The 12206-nt window shown below is 44.4% G+C and overlaps 1 protein-coding gene and 1 long non-coding RNA gene across 14 annotated transcripts in view; both read right to left on the bottom strand.

The window, feature by feature from the left end:
* LOC142157744 (uncharacterized) overlaps positions 1-12206 on the bottom strand; it is a 354118-nt gene that overhangs the window by 168469 nt on the left and 173443 nt on the right. The gene's annotated exons all lie outside the window — the stretch shown is intronic.
* Positions 1-12206, bottom strand: part of LOC142158668 (uncharacterized) — a 111878-nt gene that overhangs the window by 54776 nt on the left and 44896 nt on the right. For 4 of the 13 annotated variants that reach the window (XM_075212857.1, XM_075212858.1, XM_075212863.1 and 1 more), the window contains 4 exons: positions 8648-8680; positions 8298-8330; positions 7813-7845; positions 7430-7462 (listed from right to left, as the gene is read on the bottom strand). In XM_075212857.1, the coding sequence (XP_075068958.1) occupies positions 7430-7462; positions 7813-7845; positions 8298-8330; positions 8648-8680 (132 nt within the window). The remainder of the gene's footprint in view (positions 1-7429; positions 7463-7812; positions 7846-8297; positions 8331-8647; positions 8681-12206) is intronic. The other 9 variants (XM_075212860.1, XM_075212862.1, XM_075212865.1 and 6 more) reach the window with 4 other exon arrangements.

Raw genomic sequence — 12206 nt, 5'->3', positions numbered from 1 at the left:
CTCCAACCAGATCTAGTAAATGCAGTTTCCTTTCTTTCTTCTCTTTAGGTCGTGGGGAAAAAAAGCTGGTAGCACTACTCCTTAATTGATGTGGAATATAGATACCACTTTTGGTAGCAAAGCAGGATTGGTTCTCTACCACTATATGAATACATATTCAGGAAAGTATCCATAACACCCTAGCTCTTGAAACGCCCCAATTCTTCTGGCAGAAGTCACTGGCACTAGAAAGAACACCCATTGAGCCACAAAAGGTCCGACTGAAAGACAGATCCTTTTTACAGCTTTGAGAAGACTTATCTAGTTCTTCTGAAGCTAATTTAAATTAATCCAACAGGGCAATTAGCCACACTAAAAGTATACGTGTCGGCAATAAGGCAAGAGTGAGTCCATCTTGTAGAAAGTCTAAGATTTGTAGACTAGTCATTGAAGTTGGATTAACTTTAGACTCATACCAAGACACGAGCATTTTCCATATTCATAAGCAGATAATGTCCTTTGGGGACACCAACAAATTCTATTCTAAACTCCCTTTTTTATAATGTCCGACACCCACTGATCCGAGGTGGAGTAGGTCCACACTTCTGAAAAATGTAACTTTCTGCCCCCTATTGATGTTATTTTGGGGCTACTCCTAATACTAATCATTGTTGTGAACTTTGATTTGCTCTGCCATCTTTTACTTTGATTGCAGTTTAGAAATGTTGTCTACAATATTGCCTTCCTGGCTTATAACTGTTTAAACTGCTAATGAGGCGATGAAGATGGAACATTTCTAGTACTGAAGAACTCTATACCTTTTTGCATAATTTCTACACTATACACTAATTTTTTTCTGTTCACTTTTCTCTAGATGACTATGAGGTTTTCACCCTACAACCTTAAAACCTGGCTATTGAGGCCATAGCAACTCTTGACTTTAACGGGTTTCAGATGAAACATGAATTTTAAAGAACTTTCTGCTTCTTGTCTACAGGATCCCCTTAAAAGGACTCCCATCTTCCAGCGGAATAGTTGTTCTAGTAGACATACTAGCTATAAGAAGAATTTTACTCACCGTAAAATAGATTTCTCTTACTCCATTGGGGGACACTGCGAGTGTAGTAGGTGGGACTAGGAGTTTAGGCACTTCGACTTGTTTGTTTCACCCGTTTCTCCCCTACTATGCGCCCCTCCTCTCCTGAAGCTACCTCCGCTTTACATAACCAAGCGTATGAGGAAGGGTAGCCCCATAGGGCAACGTAAAAGTAATAACTATGAATATTTACAAAACAGAACTAAATACAGAACAAGTGAGGGGGAGCAGTGTCCCCCAATAAAGAGATATAGATTTTACGGTTAGTGAAAATCTTCTTTTCTCTTCAATACCATTGGAACACACACCAAAGCTGCCCCTAAGGGAGGGAATGCTCTTGAACGGCTGCACACAATACTCTGCGCCCAAAAGTTCGCATCAGAGGATGCAAAGCCCTGCAACCTGTAGAATTTGGCAAGTGTGTGTACAGTAGAACATGTTGCCGCTTTGCATAGCTGCTCTGCCGAAGCCCCATGACGTGCAGCCCAAGAAGTGGCAACAGCCCTGGTCGAGTGAGCTTTTAGCGATACCCGGATCGGTATCGACGCCCGAACATAAGCCAGGCTAATAGTTGAAGTGATCCAGTGTACGAGAGACTGCTTGGAAGCTGGCCAACCTCACTTTTGAACATCGTAAAGAACAAAAAGGTCCTTCATCTTACAGCCCAAAGCTGTGCAGTCAACAGAACATCAATTTCTTGATTTAAGTGGAACCTGGACACTACCTTCGAAACAAACGAAGGTTTGGTGCGAAGAACTGCTCTATCCTCATGGAAGATTAAGAATGGAGGCGTGCAGTAGAGCACTACCAACTCAGACACTACAGGCTGACGAGATAGCCAAAAGGGAATACCGACTTCCAAGTGAGAAGCCATAAAACAACTGAATCTAGAGGCTCAAATGGAGCCAGAAAAAGTGCAGAGAGCACCAAATTGAGGTCCCAAGGCTCTTCTGGATGATCGAAGGGGGCTGCAGATGAAGCACTCCTGCAAGAAGGTTTGAACATCCCTGAAGGCCACTAGCCTGCTCTGAAAATAAATGGAGAGCGCCAAGACCTGAACCTTAAGGGACCCCAGGTCGGAGTCCCTTATCCAGGCCGGCCTGCAGGAAGGCCAACAGTCGACGTAGGCTAAACCTGGTTATGTGGAGATCTTGGGACTCACACCAAAGAATGTATGCCTTCCAGACCAGATGATAGAGGGCTGAGGAAGACATTTTCCTGGCCTTGATCAGGGTACTAATTACCGCCCGTGAGAAATAGTGGCCCTCAGAATTAGGGTTTCAACAGCCACGCCGTCAAAGCAAGACGATCTAAAGAGTGGGAGAGAAGAGGTCCTTGAACGAGAAGATCTGGTTGCATTGGCTTCCACTGCCAGTTTCAGAATGTCTGAAAACCATGCACTGACTGGCCAATGAGGGGCTACAAGGATTGTGGGAACCCGCTCTCTTTTTTAGCACATTCCTGGGTATTGACAGGTACACCAGGCGAAAGTGCGATAGTACCGTCATGGCATCTGTGAACGCTGCCTTAGGGCCTAAAGACTAGGCAGTATAGGTTAACTTGATAGTACAGCCTGGACACCATGAGATCGATCTCTGGCCTGCCCCAGCGCTCCACTAGGTGAGGAAAGACCTGCTTGTTGAGGGACCATTCGCCCGGGTGAACCCTCTGCCTGTTGAGGAAGTTGGCCTCCCAATTCTCCACACCGTGGATGTAAATGGCCGATATCTTAGGAACATGCCGCTCCGCCCATATCATGATCCTGGCCGTCTCCCGCATGGCCCCTACGCTGCAAGTCCCCCCTTGGTGATTTAGATACACCGCGGCATGGTGGCATGGCCCTGGGCAAAGGAACGAAAGGACCAAAACCGTCCTTGTCGTTGTCTAATGGTTGCTCTTTCCACCTGTGGCTACTTCAATGACCATTTCTAACTCTGACCCAAACAGAGTAACCCCATCAAATGGCAAGCCCTCATTTTGAATCAGCGTACTCTGTCCAAGAGCGTAACCATAAGGTACGCCAAGCTGCTACACGGAGGGCCGAGAACCTGGAGTTTACAGACACAGTATCCATGGCTACCTGGCCCACATAATCAGAAGTCTCCTGGACATGCTCGGCTAAGGAGAAAAGTTCCGCACATGGAACGTTATCCTGAATACCCTTAACTAACTGTTCAGCACATTGTTTAATAGTGTTGTTAGCCCAGGCATTCGCCATAGTGGGTCTGAACATACTGTCTGCCGCAGTATAAGCTGAGCGGAGGGCCTGATTGCACTTTTTATCCAAGGGATCTCTCAGCGACACCCGCTTCCTGAGTGGGAATCACCAAAGAGGAAGACAACCGCGACACCGGTCAACTGTAAGGAAGGCCTCCCATTTAATAGAGTGCTCTGCCGGTACAGGATAAAGCTAAATTAAAACTGCCCAGCATCATAAACTGCTTATTTTGGCCTCTGCCAGGCGTCCGATACCATCTCCATCATCCTGGGGGGATGGTGGAAAAGCAGCCACCTGCGCCATGGTCTTTTTAAACAAGGAGAACCCTGATGGGGCCATGGGCTCTTGTTCTGCAAAACCTAAGTTATGTTCGATACCTAAAACTAGGTTATCTACATTATGTGCAGAGGCAGAATCTACAGAACGGAGTGTAATTCTCCTGTAGATCAATGTCCAATTCCCCTTCCTCTTCTGAGGAATGTTCGGAACACTGATCCCGGTCCTGGGCCGTATCGGAGATAATCCTCTTGGCCCTGTGCGATACTGTAAGTAAGCGTTCCTCTTCCTGAACCAAACTGGGCGGATGTTACTGCTACCACCTGAATGTGTGGAAGTGTGACAAACAGGAAACTTCCGTACCTCTGTGGACCGTAGCATCACCCTAGTGAGCTCCGCCATGGCTGTTAGTGACTTAGCCCAGAGCGGTTCCTCCAAGGCTGCTGCCCCCTGGGATGGACTGCGTTGCTCCTGGATTTCAGCCTCGCAAACAATGCAAAAACCGTCCTGGTTTGGATGACCAAGAGATAATTTGGCATTACATTTGAAACATGTATGATACAGTGCAGACATACCAGAGGATCCCTTATTTTTGGATGTCCCCATCTCAGACATCTTGTAATGTATATAGATAACAATTACAAACTTTTTTTTTTTGCAAGTCCGAGAACTAGAGTCTGCACTCAGTACAAAAATATCTTACCAAGTCTCTATACTAGGTAAATCTCTTGAGTATACACCAATCCCAAGACAATGAAAAGCAATATAGTCCTGAATGTGTAAACACCTTAAGAGTATGCAATCAGTTTCTATGGCGCACAATAACAATTAGAAAGAAAACTATACAACAGTACCAGTTGGAGAGGCAAAGCAGTGGAGAACAGAGTGCAGCACGATGATCCCTGTGTAAAAATATGGCGCTTCCATGCCAGGAATTAGAAAGGTGGGTGGAGAAAAGTCCCTCCTCCATTATCTCCCCAAAGAAGGCCGCCCATGTAAATTGCAGATCAGCGCATACCATAGTATGGCTGTCAGCCTGTATTGCACTCATGCTTGTAAATAAATGCCCAGAGCAGCGTGTGCAGAATATTAGTAGCCGAATTGCCTCCAAAAGAGCGCGATCGCTACTTTGTCCCCTGCTGCTCGTAGTCTAGGGGAGGGGGGGACTTGCCTGCCTGCCGACCGACCGTCGGTCGGGGGGAAGGGGGTTGCTGCAGCTTCCCTGCCGCGTGACTAAAGGCAGCTATGCTAATAAACAGCTCGATTTCCTCAGTGGGGCACCTAAAGCCCTAGTGGAAAACAAAGTATTGCCCCTACCTGCTCGTTTCTAGGGGAGGACTGCCGGCAACTAGGTACAAGGTAAGTGAGCTAGGCTGCGGCTTACCTTTGCAGGGACCCAGGGTGAATAAAGCCGCCAGACTAATCACCCCTCTGTGTCTTAGGACTGATCTCCGCAATGTACCTGAGAGGGAAAATAAAAAGATTGAAACCTAAAACTAAATTGAGTATGGGCAGGAGCATATACGAACGTGACCTATTCTCCGAGGCACTTTAAAAAAAACAAAAAACTGTGGTAGCTACAGGAGGTAGGGGGGGGGGGGGGTTTGGGGGGGAGCGGGCTTTGTACAGACTTTTCCCGACCTGGGACCATTCCTTATAGAATTACTCTTTCCCCACTTGACATACAGAACAAACAGTTCTCAAAACAGAGAGAGCACAGAGTTGTAGTAGAATCAGAGTCTTTCACTCCTTACATTGTTCCAGAGACAGAATTTTCCCTTGGTTTTGAGAATTGCACATAGCACAAAACACTTCTTAGATTCTGCCATAAATGTTATCACAAGTTGAAATTCTTTTGTTTTCTTTTTTTCTTGCTTTCCCCAGGCTATTTCAAGAGTACCGAGAATGACTATACAATTAAAATATGCACTACATACAAATCACAGATAAAGATTACCTGGCAAAGGTGTTTCTTTAGCGACTTGGGACTGAACTCAGGTTCCATTTGGCTGACTTACATGAATATGTTTGTATTGCTTAAAACAATGACACACTGCTCTTTATTTGGATATATTAATACTGTTTGTAGCAGTTACGAATACCATAACCAATTTATGGTGCCCAGTGATGAGGCAGGCCACGCGCATATGCAGACCCCGCTCCAGTGCTCTAAGGCACAATATTTAAAAAATGGGATTTTTATACTTACGTAAAATCCGTTTCTCCTAGTCCATTGGGGGACACCAGGGACATTGGGGTATAGAGTAGGGACAGGGCGAACTGGCACTTTAACTTTCTGTTTAACTAAGCCCTAGCTCCTCCCCCTCTATACCCCACCTCCTGTTTAGTTTAAGTGCCCGGCGAAAAGGCTGTGTCTGGGCTCAGCAGCCCTCTTCTGTTACTTTTATTATTTTATGGCAGGAATCTGCAGTATGCTGTATGGAGGGGGGGGAATTGGAGGTGCTGTGAGAGGTGCCTCTGTTGCCAGCCCTCCCTCTCCCAACGTTTTCATACCCTCCTAGGAGCTGGGCACAGTCGCCGCAGGCTGTGTCCGTCCTCCTGATCGGACAGTCAGATAGACTGCAGACACTGCGTGAGGAGGGGTGGCAGAAGGTAAGTGAAACCCTCTTCCAGCACAATGCTGAGAGAGAGGGGTAGAAAATCGCAGTGTGTCCCTGAGCAGGCTGCTTCTTACTAGAAGTAGTCATTTTATGGGGAAAAAAAATAAAAAAGTATAAGATTCTATTTTTAGCTCAGGAGACAAGGTCAGGCTAGAGTCACTAACATAGTGAGCTCTGCTAGGCACTGGATTGGTTGAGTGTTACCAATGTTGAATGTTACCAATTCAGTGCTGGGCCCTGGGGGAGTGGTTTTTGTTCTATTACACTTCCCTCATGGTGGTCTCTCACTACATTGTGTGCAGACACCAGAATAAACAGCCATTTTATTTCCCCTTTTCTGTCCTGATAGAAAGGTTTGCGGATTATTATTTTCAAAAGTTTATTATTTTTACTCTGTGGGGCTTTGGCTGTATTGCAGGCTCACTTTCTGTTCAGTTTTGTGAGCTGCTTGTTATTTATATTGCGTTTTATTACACTGTTTATTACACTGAGCAAACTGGATCAGCTAGAAAGTCCCTACTCTATACCCCAATGTCCACCAAAGGAAGACAGAGAAATACTCTGCATTCACCAACGCTGCTCCTGGAGGTAGTAGCATGGCAAACACCAACCTTATTTCAGCTTACCCTACAAGTGGCGTGATACTGGAATAAGAGAACCAGGTAAGCCTAACACCGAAAACAAACTCCTAACTTACATGTCTAGTGAAAGACAGAAACAGACATGAAAGAAGGGGAGGAGCTAGTATATATACGCTCATGTGGGAGCAATTTTTTGTTTTCTCTGTCTCTAGCTAAACAAAATGGAGGCAAACCCATAGTAAAAGATTGTCATGGAGGAGTGAAGGCAAAATAGTAGTATTCCATACCTGGAGTCTTTTTGGTGCCCATCTTTGTTTTTCTTAAACTTAAAAGTAAAAAAGCTGTAGTACTGTACGTATAGGAGGACCGCTCAAATTCAGAAGTGTTCGTTACAAATACTAATAACTAGTTTGAGTACCATGAGGAACACTGGATATCACACTATACCCCAGTATGTCAGAAACTTAGGCCAGTGTACCACATAAAATTACTAATTTCTTTGTCATGCTAAGTGTTTTATCTGCGAGTCTCCAAATTGTGAATAAAACCATTCTTCAAAAAAAAAAAAAAAAAAAAACCCAACTCCCAAGCATTCTTGACAAATGCACCCTGACATACAAGTATATACAGCAAATATAGAAATAATAATTTTCTGTACCTGGATACTTTGTGGTGTTTATCTTCTGGGGTTCTTAAATGTAAACAGAAATAAGCTATAATGTTGAATGCATCGGAGTATTGCCAACATTTAGCAGTAAAGACGTTGGTTAAAATTACTAACAACTAGTTTTCACTTTGAATGATTCTCTGTGATAATCACAGAGTGCTTCCTCTTGCAGTTACAGAGTTGTGTTCAGTAACCAAGGTAATGAGGAAAGGAATTCCAGGAGGTATTATGTAGAAAAAAAAACCACAATAATTCATGGGGCTCAAAAAATTGCATAAAACCCTTATTCAGAGACATTCTGCATACATGCACCTCCAAATACAATCATATTCTATAGAAGTGTATGTATACATAAAAATAGTAGTTTTCTATACCTGGGACCTTTGTGATGTTTATCTTCTGGATTTCTGAAATGTAAAAGGAAAACAGCTGTAACACTGCATTAATCATAATTGGTCACTTTGAATGATACCAGACACACAGGTATGATCACAAACATTTCCGTCACATATATACGGGCAGCACGGTGGCGTAGTGGTTAGCACTTCTGCCTTACAGCACTGGGGTCAGGAGTTCAGTTCCTGACCATGGCCTTATCTGTGAGAAGTTTGTATGTTCTCCCTGTGTTTGCGTGTGTTTCCTCCCACACTCCAAAAACATACTGGTAGGTTAATTGGTTGCTAACAAATTGACCCCAGTGTGTGTGTGTCCCTGTCTGTCTGTCTTAGGGAAGTTAGACACTAAGCTCCAATGGGGCAGGAACTGATATGAGTGAGTTCTCTGTACAGCGCTGCGGAATTAGTGGCGCTATATAAATAAATGGCGATGGATGATCGATACATACAGTAACTTTCTATACCTGGGTACTTTGTGGTGTTCATCTTCTGGGTTTCTTAAATGTAAAAAAAAAAAAGGAAGCTTTAATATTTAATATATAGGAGGACTACTCACATTTAGAAGTAAAGTGATGGGTTACATTTAATAATTACTAGTTTTTACTTTCAATGATGCTCTGAGAAGTCCTACACAGACATGATCACAGAGTGCTTCCTCCTCTAGTAACAGAGTTGTGTTCAGTAACCAAAGTAATGAGGAAAGCAATGCCAGAGGTATCATGTGGAAAACATAATAATTTTCAATATTTAATCGTAGGGCTCGAAATTTTGGATAAGACTCTTATTCTTAGTTGAAAATGGTAGTTCTCTATACCTGGAATCTTTGTGATGTTCATCTTCTGGATTTCTGAAATGGAAAAAGAAAATCAGCTGCAACACTGAATTTTTACAGGAGGACTGCTCACATTTAAATATAAAAATGTTGTTTACTGAAATAACAAATGCCCACTTTGTGATCATACCTGTGTGTATGGCATCACCAAGCATCATTCATAATTTCCTCCTGCAGTTACTAAGCTGTGCTACACAAAGTGTAAATACCAGGGCATTAAACCCTTACCAAGACAAAGCCAACGCTCAAGTATTGTAGATAAATGCAATCCCTACATACTAATATGTATGTGTACACACACACACACACACACACACAGTCAAGTCCATAAATATTGGGACACTGACAAAATTCTCATATTTTGGGCTGCCGGATTGTCCGGGAACCTGGGGTATGGATGTTTTGTAGGGAATAGGGCTCTACCTCTCTGGGAATGACCGCTGGCCACAAGGAGCTGCCCCTAATGGTGTGGCCTCTCACCAATGGACACCCCTGAAGGGATTGATGAAAAGACCCAAACCTCAGAACTCTAGGTTTATGGGTAGTCACCGGAAGGAAGGTACTTTTACCTCTCGTGGCCTGAGAGATATCTAATTCTGGGCCAAAAAAGGGCTGAGCCCGAGTAGGGAAGAGCCTCTAGAGATTTATTTGACTCTGCATCAGCATCCCAGGACCTTAACCAGAGAGCCTTACGGCTCATTATTGCCGATTCTGAGATAGATGAGGAAACGGAGACTGCGTTTTGAGCAGCCTCATACAGGTAACACGAGGCCTCCTTTAATTGTAGAGCCAGGGGAAGAAGATCTGAGTCTTGTAAACCTGCTACCAGCTGGTCAGCCCAGGTCACCATTGCCCAGCGAACCACGCTGAAGACAGCATTGGTCTTAATGAGGGGCCTACCGCCTGGAAGATGGATTTAAGAAAACCCTCCTCCATCCTGCGGCCAGTTGTGTCAGGGAGTGCCACAGAACAAAGCACTGGAAGAGTAGTATGGCACGTCAGCCTGGCCACTGGCATATCCAGATTTGGAAGCTATTCCCAGCGGCCCATTTCTAACGCCTGCAGGGGATAAAGGACTGGAAATTTGTGTGGTATAACAACGTACGATCTGGCTGCATCCAAGCTGACTCCGCCATCTCTGTAAGTTCCACTGATGCTGGAAAACAGGCAACATGCCGTTTAAAGAGGCCTAGGTCTGACAGAGGTTCCTCTAGATCCAATGTCAGATGAACTGTCAGTACCAGATTCTCAATGCCCTGACTCCCTGAGGAGCTCACCTTCCTCCACCGAAGACTATTCTGAATCAGAAGTGCGAGGAGAGGATGAGTAGACCCAATGCTTTCAGCGTCGTGCTTGGGTTCTGGGAGTATCCAGAAACTGATTTAACCGGTCCAGACCTTTAACTAACGACGTGTACCACGCAGGCTCTCCCTGAGAGGGGCCTCTGAAAGAGGAGGTAGATGACCGTTTTGTCTGCGATGTACCGAACAGTACCTCGCATAAACATTATATATATCTATACACATTTATGTACACATACATATACCCGCGCACGTACGTCCCAGCATATACTCTATTTTAGCAAACCTAGGTACAAAATGTGTTTATGTGGCACAAGGTTTACTCCGAAACAGCAGCATACATATATTCACTGGAGCGCTTTGCTTTACACTTGGTCTTTCTCTTGTCTGACATGAAACAAGGTAATGATTTGCCCCAATTACCAGCCACCTGTCTAGCAATAGAGGTAGAATGTAGCAGTGACACCCAAGGATAATTGGGAAAATTTGTGTTTTGTTTTTCAGTCAAGGAAAGAACAATAACTTTCTTAGGAGTATACTGTTTTGTCTGTGACATACACCACAGTACCTCCCAACTATATATCTCCATCTGTATCTCCACACACACACACACACACACACCCCACCCCCCCCCCCCTCCCTAGGTTCCAGCCTGTACTCCTATAGCAAACCTAGGTACAGAAATTGTGGTTTATGTGGCACAATGATTTCTCCAAAACAATAGCATACATATATCCACTATAACAATATTAACACTGTACATGTATAATGTGTAAATAAATAGAAAAAAGGTACTTAGCCCTCCTAGATGGCCAAGGACCAGCTCAAAACGATTTGGAGAGGAGAAAAGTCCTCTGTCCTGTTTAAATTACAGCCTTGGCTGCCTCGATTGTATTCCCTCTTGGGAACATACCAACTGCTGCAGAAAAGTGGGGAGATTTCTATATCTTTTCTCTCTTCTGGACTGCTCCTTTCCTCCTTCGCAGTCAGAGAATGCTGACCGAAGGCAGGCTTCTCTCTAATATGCCTGTAGTGAGTAGACCTCAATGTATTATATACAGCAATTTCTGAGATTCTTAAATACCCCCTGTTCTGCAGGGCTTCCAGAATTAAGTCTGCAGACAGTAGTATACTTTCTCTCTCCCCCTAATCATGTCTAGCTCCGATCCTCCACCTCTTGAGGAGGGGACTTGGAACATTCCCAAGATAGCACCTGTAAACACACTAAGTGCTAGCGCTCTTTGCCCTACAGAGCAGCGCCAGACCCCAGAATAATACGACTGCAGGTTTTATCCAACAGCATCTGAAGGGTAGAGAAAAATGCAGTCAGTGAGAGCATCTGCTGTTCTCCTTGTGACTGCTACTACCCAGCGAAAAACTGTGAGTAGTGTGCTGTTCGAAGAGTAGCAGCCGAGCAGCACACCAGAGGTCCTTACTCTTCTGGCACTCAACACAATGAAGTTTGCACGGGATTGCAAAGGGGATATAGCTTGTCAGCAGGAAGTTAAATAAGTTAACTATTTGAGTGCCTACTCCATGTTCCCTCATACAACCCCATGGTAGCAGTGTCCCCCAGATAGGAGGAGAAATAATGTTTGGTATTTAGCCTTCCAGCTAAGACAGATATGCAGGAGAGGAGTCAGTCAGCAGTGTCCCCAATATCAGGCTGAGAAGAATCTGCTGTCTTTCTGGGCAGTCTCTTGGAATGCATATGGGAGAGTTCAAAAATCCAAGCAGAGGTGGGGGAGCTCTATATGCATTAGCTCCACCCCCCGAACTTTCCTGTCCGTTTGTGGAATCGATGGCTGCTTCCTCTTGTTTTAACAGTCCACCGCCATGATCTATCCTTCGCTCATTGTCCTAATGAATTTGTGCAGCGTAAACAAGATTCCTCCCTCCTATCACTGAGGGAGGAACTTGGTATAGTCCAGCCCAACTCCCTTGGGCACTTAAACTAAACTGAGAAGCTACAGGGGGTTGCATAGGGAATGGGTCTGTCAGCATTGATACATTAAACAAGTTAACTAGCTAAGTGCCAACTCCACACTCCCCTCATTCAACCCACGGTAGCAGTGTTCCCCATATAGTATGAAAGAGAAATAAAGCCATAATATTGAATGTATATGAGGATTACTCACATTCAGAAGTAAAGAGGAGAGCTGCAATTACTAACAACTAGTTTTCAGTGTGCTTCCTCTTCTAGTAACAGCGTTGTGTTCAGAAATCAAATTAATGAGGAA

The sequence above is a fragment of the Mixophyes fleayi genome, chromosome 5 (genome assembly GCF_038048845.1).
Source record: "Mixophyes fleayi isolate aMixFle1 chromosome 5, aMixFle1.hap1, whole genome shotgun sequence".
NCBI lineage: Eukaryota > Metazoa > Chordata > Amphibia > Anura > Limnodynastidae > Mixophyes > Mixophyes fleayi.
Note: the sequence above shows the minus strand (reverse complement) of the source record. Positions and strands in the feature narration are given on the sequence as shown.